This window comes from Salmo trutta, chromosome 21, assembly GCF_901001165.1.
Source record: "Salmo trutta chromosome 21, fSalTru1.1, whole genome shotgun sequence".
NCBI lineage: Eukaryota > Metazoa > Chordata > Actinopteri > Salmoniformes > Salmonidae > Salmo > Salmo trutta.
Window position 1 is genome coordinate 35,972,870 of NC_042977.1, and position 11,435 is coordinate 35,984,304.

Consider the following 11,435-nt stretch of genomic DNA (forward strand, 5'->3'; position numbering starts at 1 on the left):
TCAGTTTATTTCACCTAGGTCCATGCCCCAGATTGGTGGGGACAGTATTCTTCCTATATAGAGCATTTGTGTGAGGGGATTGAGGGGCAAAAGAAGTCACTGGAATTGTGTAATCCAACCAAATTCAGTTCAGCAGAGAAGGGACTGAAGCATAATAGATTGTCTTAGTCCACTTTAATCCAAAGCAATAAGTAGTGTTTTGTGCAGGCCATTTTCTATGCCTCCGAGAGGAAAATTACATGTTACATTCATCCAGGTATACCAGTAAAAGTATTTTAATCAACATTGAGCAACATTTTCTACAGTGTAAATGTTTTTTTCCTATTAGCTATGATAACATTACAAAGGAAGTACAAGAATGCTGTAGAGGGTTGAAGGAGAAATGTTTGTCTTAACACTATTCTCAGTTACCGATCCCTTTAATTGTAGTTGTAAACAGTTTTTCAATTTTCTACTTAACTGGACACATGGCACTCATTTCAAAAGTCAGAGATTCTTCAGTACTTTTGTATCTTTTATATTTAGTAGTTGTGAAAGTAGCACTCCCAAGCCAAAAGTGGTCCCTGAAAATTGGGTACTACGTCATTGCTCTCTACTGTTTCCACTGAGTCGTTGGGCCCATCCTGCAACCTCATTGGATAATGCTGGGCAGGCCTCTTGCTAGCTTCCACTCAATGCAAGGGCTAGAACTCAAATTGTTAAGAGGCTGGTCCACGTGGGGTGAAATATAGGGGAAATGGTGCTGCACAGTTTCAAGAAAAGTATTTTCAAACTAGGGATTTTGTGGCTAACATTAATTCTGCTCATAGATTATGCATATATGAACTACACTTTGACAAAGCGGGAGGTACATTTTTTTTTTTTGCCAAAGTACCAGAGCATGTCTTTTTAATGTTGTATTATGTTCAATTTAACATTTGCACAACTGCATCACTGGAATCAAGTAAAAAAAAAAAAAAAAACATTTTGTGTGTGTTAACTGCTTCCCTGTGCTTTTTGAGATCGGGGTCAGCTGTTCATCAGATTCTGCAGAAAAAAGTAAGAGTGCCAAAATAGTTAAGGACACGTACTGAAATCAAAGTTGGGTCTTTGCCATTTCAACTCGTCACTTTAGGAGCTACTTAATTTAAAACCTAAATTCCACTGGATCTCAATTTTGTCACTGGAATTGAAATGAAGTCGGTATGAGACAGCATGACACAATAACCTACCGGTTTACTGGCCATTTCTGAAAGGCCTTGGTGAGTGCAGCGATGGCCCAGTCAAGAACTGGAAAATGTTCGGAGTCAGATTCTCAGACCTGAGAATTGGGGAGATAGGTTTGCTCATTTAGCTTTGGGCCTCTACACTAAACTACTTTGATGACACAGTCCCAGGAATGATACTTTTGTAGTGTAAAGAGACAGATCTAGATTCGACTCTTCTGCAAAGGATTCAGGTAGGGTAGTTGTGCTTCCTAGAGCTGAGGAGGCGAGGACACTCCACTTCATTCCTGCTAATTTATAATGAACAAAAATATTCCAACATGCAACAATTTCAAAGATTTTACTGAGTTACAGTTTATGTAAGGAAATCAGTCAATTTTAAATAAATTCATTAGGGCCTAATCTATGGATTTCACATGACTCGGAATACTGATATGCATCTGTTGGTCACAGATACCTTTAAAAAAAAAAAAAAGGTAGGTGCATGGTTCAGAAAACAATGGGCCTCAGGATCTTGTCGCGGTACAGTTACCCGGGATTCATCCGCAAAGAGCACATTTCTCCAGTCTGCCAGCGGCCATCGAAGGTGAGTTTTGTCCACTGAAGTCAGGTCGAGACCCTGGTGAGGACGACAAGCACGCAGATGAGCTTCCCTAGACGGTTTCTGACAGTTTGTGCAGAAGTTATTCCGTTGTGCAAACCCACAGTTTCATCAGCTGTCCGGGTGGCTGGTTTCAGACGATCCAGCAGGTGAAGAAGCCGGATGTGGAGGTCCTGGGCTGGCGTGGTTACACGTGGTCTGCGGTTGTAATGCCAGTTGGACGTACTGTCAAATTCTCTAAAACTACGACGGAGGCAGCTTATGGTAGAGAAATGTTCAATCAATTATCTGGCAACAGCTTTGGTGGACATTCCTGCAGTCAGCATGGCAAAACTTCAGACATCTGTGGCATTGTGTGACAAAACTGCACATTTTAGAATGGCCTTTTTTTTGTCCCTGGCACAAGGTCCACCTGTTTAATGATCATGCTGTTTAATCAGCTTCTTGATATGCCACACCTGTCAGGTGGATGGATTATCTTAGCAAAGGAGAAATGCTCACTAACAGGGATGTAAACAAATTTGAGAGAAAAGATTTTTGTGTGTATGAAAATGTCTTTACATGTTGCTTTTATATTTTTGTTCAGTGTAATTGACACAGCCAATGAGCAGTTTCTGGGTCATGAAGGAGTGAAGACGGAGGAATCGAGGAGAGGACTGTCTTTTGTCCAAATGAGAATCTCCCACACTACATGTACCTGTAAGAATTACCTTAATACCAGTAGATAGCATTTTTGCTGTTAGCCAAACTGCAAATGAAAGGCTTAAAATATTAACACATTTGTGAATCATTGCATTAACCAAGAGTGCAACATTATGGTTTAGATGAGATGCTCCTGTATAGTTTGATGTGCGTTCCTTATTTTGTTTGTCTATATACTATGGTATTTACGGTACGCTAATAGGTGCACACACATGCATGAGGCAGGAACGTGGCTTTGGTCACACCACATCTAAAGTCTGAAGTAAGGATAGCGAAAACAGAAAAGTAGCAAATCTGATGTTGAAGAGCGATCTTACTACAGCGTTACTAATGTAAATCCACCCTTACCGCTACTTTCAACGATGCACCATGGAAATGGAAATCAACTGATATTCATCAATTCTTACCGGGTGGGAGTGCTAATAATGGTGGGAGTCCCTATGAGAAGAGAGAAAAAAATTAACATTTCAGTCCCACATTTGACAGTTTGATGTTCAAAGTGATTTACAGAAAAATAGTTGTGTTGCTTGAATGAACTACCATGGTATGCTAAGACAATTCTATGCCAATCTTTAACCATCCGTTTGTGGATTGTTGATATATTTCTGTGACATCTTTCAAAAATGTTTGGCATGAAAATGTTTTGTGCCACTCACTGAAGCCACCACGCTCGTGCAGAGAGCTCAGGCTGGAGATTGATGTGGCAGAACCAGGCGGAGTCTGAAAGCGGGAGCAGGAGAGAAACAGAGACCATAAGAAAAGACACTTACTAGAGGAGGGTTTCTCAGTCTGCTACAGTTAAGACAGAGAAGGGACATGAAAACTGCTTTAGCAAAGGAATGAAAACTCACTGCAAGGGTGAGCCTAGGGTTTCTATCTCTGAATCTCTCCTGGGTTTCAGCAAAGCTTTGGTGGCTGAAACACAGTTATTGACAGGTGAAAATATCTCTGAATTTAATAAATTGAGAGAATATATGACATCGTGTTTGAAAGACTGCTGTGTTAGACAGTCAGTGTGATGTGTGTATGCATACATGCCTGTCTGTGCAACCACATTCATATATCTCCTACCTAACAGGACGTGAGCGAGGGGTGACTGTAAGTGTAAGGACAGATAAGGAAAGTTACACACCATTGCTCATCTGAGGTTTAAAATGGAATGGAATTTATCCTATTGGGGATTCATTTAAATTGTATCGTCTTGCTAAGATCTCTGAAATGCCTCTGACCACAACCCATCAACATTCATCTTTACCTGGGGAGGTAACAGCCACTGGGAGAGACATCCTTTGGGCACTGCTAGGGAAACAGATCAGTTGTCAGTAAACGCTTTGGGCTTATGAGATAATGACAACATATTGAAAATATTTTTCTCAGATGTGATAAATAGTAGACCTATACCCATTTGTTTGAAATTGTCCAGGTGATGCCTGTGAAAAGAGAGGAAAGTCTAAAATGAGTATTGTGACAGCAATAGCATACTTTATTAATCAAAGTCAAAAGACAGTCGATGCTAAATACACTGAAAATCATACCCTCCTCTGAGAGAGAGGTTTCTTCAACTCGGCATTCTCTCTTTTCAGCTCTAAAACTTGCCTGCATAAAGGTTATGCGAGAGAAAGAAATGTCACTGTAATTGACTGACGACAGAAGAATAATAGTAACATACTATCAGTTGTTGTTACTGAACCTGTAACACTGATCTGTGACATCCTTCAGTCTCCTCTCCAGCTCCATAGATTTGTTTTTGAAGTAGACAATGACCCTTTCCTTCTGCCTTCGCTGGAATAGAGCAATCTGACAGGCAGAGATATCATTGTACAAATAGGTGCTGCGCTGGTAGACCCATAATAAACATTTGCGTTTAACTTTCATTTTTACACTGCTTTTACCCCGCAACCTTTATATCAAATACACCTAACACAAAATGTAAAACAGAGTTGAACCTGTGCTATGTGCTCCAGACGAGAATGAATGAGCTTCACAGGGTCTTTGAAGAACACCTGCTCCTGAGGCTTCATCTTCCGATATAGGAAGAGTGATGTAGGGAGAAGAAAGTATGTAGAGATGAGGGACACTTGATTTACTGGGTAGGCTACATGTTGCTGTTGATGAATCAGTGACAGTCATTGAATTGAAAAAATTAAACCAACCTGGTCTGAGATGGCCAGGTAATTGCAGCTGGCTCCACACACAGTGCAATGTTCTGAGGGGAAAAAGGCTACATTTCGAGACAACACAACAGTATGAAATAAGAAAAGATCTGGGACCATAGGATGGGTGGGACCATAGGATGGGTGTGGGCGGGGGACAGGGAAATGACAACAGTCATACTTTTATTAGGATTGATGCAGCCTTCACAGCAGATGTGACCACAGCTGGAGACAGCAAAGTTCTGCCCCTCTCTTCGGAAGCAGCTGTTACAGTGGAACCAGTCCATCCCAATGCCTTGTTCTTTACTAGCTCTTGAATCTTGACACAAAACCGTGGAGAGAAAGGATAGAATTCAGGATGACTGGATTCCATCATGATAACGTTAACTAGTTATATTCATGCATTTTAACCCGGTTTATTGTCTCAAGTTTGCGTATCAATTGGACTTTTGTGTCGCTAGCAAACTAGCCAGCTAGCTAACATGAGATATGATCAATGACTGGTTTGAAACCTAGTCTGAGTATGACTAGCCAGTAATGCTAGCTTAGCAGCTAACGTTACCTAGCAAAACCAGCTAGCTAGCATACGGTTGTAAAGTGATGCAGGGCAGATAAACCACGTCAGACACACTCAAATATGAAATATGACTAATTCCAATGTTGTTGACTACCTTAGTTTCGAAATGTTGACCATCAACGTGAAGATGAGGCGCTGAAAAGTCTGCTTTATTTTATATTTTTACTGTAGCTACTAGTCCTGTTCTCCTGCACCTCAGGGTGTTGGTACCGTTGAATGCGCGCGCGTCGTTGATTGGTCGAGTCCTCCAAAGCGCGCTAAATTAGTAGAAGTATGGATGGTTACCCAATTTCATCCCTTCACATGATACGGTAACCGTGCAGAGAGAAATTCCAGTGAACAAAATGACCTGGACTCCTGCTAAGATATGTCTTTGATGAGAACTATATGGTTTATAAAATATTAAAAGTGTATTCCATTGTCAATATTGTATGACAAGACCGAGCAAAAACAGGTGCGCAACAGATGTACCGGTCACAACAGTATCAATACCCTGGTCGTTGTTTGCTCAATTTCACCTTGGATTTCCAAAATATCCATGTTTAAGCAGCAAAAATGACTAAACTAAGAACAGTGGCTAATCATTAATCCTGTTGTTAGTCTCACATTTGTGTAGGCCTGCAGCGCATTGGTAAAGTATTTTAGCCTTATTCTAAAATGGATTCAATAGTTTTTTCCCCCTCATCAATCTGCACACAATACCCCATAATGACAAAGCAAAAACAGGTTTTTGGAAAATGTTGCAAATGTATAACAAAAATAATTACGTAAAAATTACATTTACGTAAGTATTCAGACCCTTTACTCAGTACTTTGTTAAAGCACCTTTGACAGCGATTACAGCCTCAAGTTTTTTGGGGTATGACACTAATCTTGGCACACTTGTATTTGGGGAGTTTCTCCCATTCTTCTTTGCATATCCTCTCAAACTCTGTCAGGCTGGATGGGGAGCATCGCTGCACAGCTATTTTCAGGTCTCTCCAGAGATGTTAAATCGAGTTCAAGTCCAGGCTCTGTCTGGGCCACTCAAGGACATTCAGAGACTTGTCCCGAAGCCACTCCTGTGTTGTCTTGGCTGTGTGTTAGGGTCGTTGTCCTGTTGGAAGGTGAACCTTCATCATAATCTGAGGTGCTGAGCGCTCTGGAGCAGGTTTACATCAAGGATCTCTCTGTACTTTGCTCCATTCATCTTTCCCTCAATCCTGCCTAGTCTCCCAGTCCCTGCCTCTGAAAAACATCCCCACAGCATGATGCTGCCACCACCATGCTCCACGTTAGGGATGGTATTGGCCAGGTGATGAGTGGTGCCTGGTTTCCTCCAGATGTGACGCTTGGCATTCAGGGCAAAGAGTTCAATCTTGGCTTCATCAGACCAGAGAATCTTGTTTCCTCATGGTTTGAAAGTCATCTAGGTGCCTTTTGGCAAACTCCAAGCACGCTGTCATGTGCCTTTTACTGAGGAGTGGCTTTCGTCTGGCCAGTCTACCAGAAAGGCCTGATTGATGGAGTGCTGCAGAGATGGTTGTCCTTCTGGAAGGTTCTCCCATCTCCACAGAGGAACTATGGGGTTCTGTCAGAGTGACCATCAGTTTCTTGGTCACCTCCCTGACCAACGCCCTTCTCCCCCGATTGCTCAGTTTGGCCAGCTGTAGGAAGGGTCTTGGTGGTTCCAAACTTCTTCCATTTCAGAATGATGGAGGCCACTGTGTTCTTATTGACCTTCAATGCTGCAGACATTTTTTGGTACCCTTCCCCAGGTCTGTGCCTCGACACAATCCTGTCTCGTAGCTCTACGGAGAATTCCTTTGAAAAAGTGAAGGGGTCTGAATACTTTCCGAATGCACTGTATAAAGGAATGCTATGACTCAAAAAGGTTTTAAGTGAGGTCAGGCAGTGGTGGAAAAAGTACCCAACTGTCCTACTTGAGTAAAAGTAAAGATACCTTAATAGAAAATGACTCAAGTAAAATTGAAAGTCACCTGGTAAAATACTACTTGAGTAAAAGTATAAAAGTATTTGGTTTTAAATATACTTGAGTATCAAAGTAAATTAAATTGCAAAAATATACTTAAGTATCAAAAGTAAAAGTATAAATCACTTGAAATTACAAATAATGCAATCCAAATGGCACCATTTTTTTTTTTAATGGATAGTCAAGGGCACACACCACTCAGACATAATTTACAAATTAAGCATTTGTGTTTACTGAGTCCACCAGATTAGAGGCAGTAGGGATGTTCTCTTCAAAAAGGTAAGTGAATTGAAAAATGTTCCTGTCCTGTTAAGCTTTCAAAATGTAACGGGTATTTTCCTTAGTAATGTAGTGAAGTAAAAGTAGTCAAATATAAATAGTGAAGTACAGATACTCCCACAAACTACTTAAGTAGTACTTTAAAGTATTTTACACCACTGAGGTTAGGTATAGGCCTACTATAGTATGGAGACCACCGTAGTTCTGTTGGTACTGTGCTGCTTTCTGTCAGAGGCAGAGAAAGTTAATATCACCTGGCAGCAGCCCGTGCCTGACATCTGGAATGAGCTAAGACATGTTGGTAGAGCAAAACTTTGAACTGAAATACACCAATGGAACTTTCTAAGTGGAAGTCAGCCTGAAAACCAGGTGGCAGACCTGATCAGACAGAATGAAGGTAGGGGATCTCACAGCTGCTGAGCTACATGCCTACACTGCATTACAACTAAATAGCCTGTGTGTGGTATTGATTGGTTTTGCTTGTTTAAGCACAAGATGTTGAACTGAAAGCCATTGAGGCCAGACTACAGGCAAGTGAACACCTAGCAGAAGAACTGGAGCAAATAATGTAAAATATTTTGTTGAAAATAGGCAGAATCTCCAGCACACCCAAAACCGATTAGTGAAGGTGCTGGAGGAAAAATGCAAAATGCCTCAGAACACTTCCAGTAAGATGCAAAATTAATTTTAATAGATGAACTTTCAGGTAGTAAACCATCAGAAAAGTAGGAGAAAGGCATATTGTTTGTTCCATCTCAGCTCTACTTGAAAGCATGGGATACTTATACTAACAATTCATCTGTTGTAGTGGAAATACTCTGTGATGAGCTTTTTTTGGGTACTTCAGATTACCACAGGTGTCAAATTATTTCTGTCCCTGTTGCCTTCTGTCCCACTGTAGAGATAGGCTCTGAAGAGTGACTGAAAGCTCAGCTACTATTAAAATACACATTGATCTGACTGGAAGTGTGAGACTTGTTTTTAAAATAGTGTATTTGAGTGACTTGGCTCAGGCTTCCTGTGACTGATCTGTAACATACCTCAGAAAAGGTTGCCTTCTCTGCTAAGCCAATATAGGCCCCGCCAATCAGGACATCACCTTGACCTACAAAAACATCTTAAATACTGCAAAGCTTACAGAAACTCATTTGCATATTTATACCATTGTAATAACCAAGACAACTGCACTGTCAGATATTTTGCAAATACAGGCATCGTCAGAGTGACAGTAAGGTACTTCAGAGTCAATAGCGGCAGTTATGAAGCACCCATCGAGGCTGTCGTAGAAACAGCAGCTATGAATGAATATCAAAATGCTGGCGACTACAAAGACAATGGTGCTACACCTGGAAAGAGATTTACATGAGCCTTGAAACAAGTCATCTGGTTTGAGATCATGAAGTCAACCCTATCACAGTCAATGGATTTCTGCTCTTCTCCTTTAAACCATAGTTCACCATACAATTGCCTAAACGCTCTTGGTTTTATAAAAGCCTTCAAACCATTTACTAGCATCACAATGACCTGCTTGCAAAACAAAGTTTAAGCTCATATGGCACAGTCAGGTTTAATGTGCGTGACCTTAGGTAACAATTGAGTATAAAACCAAGAAGCTTCACAGTAAAGTAATATTTATTTCTAATCAAGTGAACAGCAGCCATTCCAGAGTCAGGGCATGCGCAGTAGCTGGCTGCCCATCTCCCAGCTGGACTCAGGTTCTTAACTGAAACACACAAGTACAGTTAGGCTAACGTGTCAATGAAACAGAACACACAAAAAGGAACTTTGACATGATCATTTGGGGTGTAAAAAAAAAAACCTGCTTAACGTCACAGGCCAGTGAATTGTCAGTGGTTATAAGTGGACCAAGGACAGCATTTTGAGTTAGCCCAAGTTGACCTAAAAGATAGTTTAAGCATTGAAAAGGGTGGCTGGACATGTCTTATTTCTGACATGGCATTCTAGTGCCCTGGGACGATAAGTAAATTATCTTTCTGCACCCCACTCAAGTCATGTAATACCTGATGCTACTTCCCTTCTGAGACTTGCAGCTGGAGTCACAGCAGCTACAGAGGTTACTATGGGAGGGGTCATCAAGGAGCTCCCAACTGATAAAAAGAAGTCAAAACAAGAGTTTAATGGCACTATTTCTCTCCAAATGAGATACTTGGGCAAGTTCAAGTAGTCCCTCCTTTTAGAAAAAGTTGTTTAAAATTGAATCGGCATATACAATATTTTTTACCCATGCACGTAATGGCAGGCCTTCCTGCTGGTGTCAAGGCAGCTGGGGTCCCAGGCCAAAAGCTTGCAGTGTATATAGACCTGAGAAGATATATTAGTGCTCATATTCAGCAGTGTCAAAATGTAAGTCCGATAAGTTTACCCACTTCTACAACGGCGAAGTTGAAAGCTTGCAGAGACAGACTTGAGGTTTGTCTTGGTTCAAACTTCGAGTTTGAAGTCATGCTATCCACAAGACATCTGATGGCAAACCACTTGACAGTCAGGAATGGTTCGCCACATGAAGCCACACAGCACAAATGCCCAAGTCACATCCTACTGTATAACCCAATTGTACATACCCCTTGGTGATGGGGTACACAGAGCCCGCCGGCTGCAGCTCTGGTGTTGCGGTGGCCACACTCCTCTAAAAGCAGCAACAAAGGCTGATGGGCCTTCTGCTCCACTGTTGCCAAGATGTGGATGAAGGAGCCAAGGGGGTATTCCCTAGACTGATATGGTCCAGAGAAGTAATCTGCAGGCTACACATCATATGGGTAGTCTTACATCTGTTAACGTCAAGCTTACTAGTAGTCTCAAAAACCTACCCGTTTTTGAGACTACTAACAAGTATGGGAGGTATCCAATCTACAGGCCTACAGTAAAGGAAATATATTAAACATGTAGCTGACAGTGCAAGTTCAGGGTTGGACTAGTTGTCCAGCATTAGTACACGATACAACCATTTAAGAAATATTCATTAGGGGTACACAAAAAGCCTCATCTCACCTGTCATAGGCACAAACTAGGTAAGACTGAAAGACAGTTCAGGTGAGCTTTGGGAGCAGACATAGGTCAGCTCATTCAAGTACATCAGTGTCCCCAGTCACCTGTAGTGAGGAAGGAGGGAGTTACACAACCCTAAATCTTACTTAATACACATTGGTACATTTGCTAAAGCCTACTATCCTCCTGAAGTGAATAATTTAGTGCCACGTGGAACATGGCCTCCCCAGCAGAGACACTGAAGGGATAACAGCCTCCCAGACAGAGGAGTAAGGGATCCATCTGTGACCTGGCTGCCCTCCATCTCAGAGTGACTGAAATAGGGCCACAGTCTACTGCCATATCTGCCAGGAGAAAAAAACAACATCTGCTGCTTTTTGTTCTAGTACAGTTAACATTAGAAACACAATAGGCCTACATGAAAGACAAAGATGACACAAATTACCGTCTTGAACCACAACGGCAGAAACAGCTATGCATAGGAGAGCCACCCTGCAGGAAAATACAGCCATCATGATTAAATGCCGAAGTCTGGTTGGTGATGCCTATAATAATTGTCAGCAAGCAATCAAGTTAACCACGGCCATCTGTGTGTTTTGCTATGTTAACAACCTCCAGCTGCAGGCAATCAATCACTGATCTGGAAATCATTAGTATAAACTCATTCCAGTCTTGCAATGAATTATCAGATACTTATGCTGTGTTCGTAACCAAGTGGGAGTTGTTCATTTACCAGTTGTGAAGTCGTAAATACTAGTTGGATCCATTCCAGTGCTTTGAACTCATTGAGAAATGCTGATTGGCTAATGTGTCACGTCCTGACCAGTAAAGGGGTCATTTTGTTATTGTAGTTGGTCAGGACGTGGCAGGGGTGTGTTTGTTTTGTGTGTTTCGTTTTTTGGGGGGTTATGTTCTATGTTAATATATTTCTATGTTTGTT

The 11,435-nt window shown here is 41.5% G+C and overlaps 1 protein-coding gene and 1 pseudogene across 3 annotated transcripts; both read right to left on the minus strand.

Annotated features, from left to right (window-relative positions):
- Window positions 1-259: 259 nt before the first annotated feature.
- LOC115157321 (RING finger protein 212B) lies at window positions 260-5,706 on the minus strand. 3 transcript variants are annotated; one of them, XR_003868420.1, is made up of 14 exons: window positions 5,333-5,706; window positions 4,843-4,980; window positions 4,662-4,714; window positions 4,455-4,529; window positions 4,199-4,305; window positions 4,044-4,104; window positions 3,910-3,938; window positions 3,764-3,807; window positions 3,580-3,604; window positions 3,360-3,423; window positions 3,165-3,228; window positions 2,857-2,946; window positions 1,212-1,300; window positions 260-1,026 (listed from the first exon to the last, which is right to left on the minus strand). XR_003868420.1 is itself a non-coding variant. In XM_029705480.1 (14 exons), exons 2-13 carry the CDS (start codon window positions 4,946-4,948, stop codon window positions 1,216-1,218), a joined length of 741 nt encoding a protein of 246 aa, XP_029561340.1. In that variant the 5' UTR covers window positions 4,949-4,980; window positions 5,333-5,706; the 3' UTR covers window positions 260-1,026; window positions 1,212-1,215. The 3 variants fall into 3 exon arrangements, 2 of the variants coding, with proteins under 2 accessions (XP_029561340.1, XP_029561339.1); XM_029705480.1 differs by having other exon boundaries at window positions 2,916-2,946; window positions 3,764-3,804; XM_029705479.1 differs by having other exon boundaries at window positions 2,916-2,946.
- Window positions 5,707-9,103: 3,397 nt separating this feature from the next.
- LOC115156446 (uncharacterized) lies at window positions 9,104-10,873 on the minus strand (annotated as a pseudogene).
- Between the last annotated feature and the right edge of the window lie 562 nt (window positions 10,874-11,435).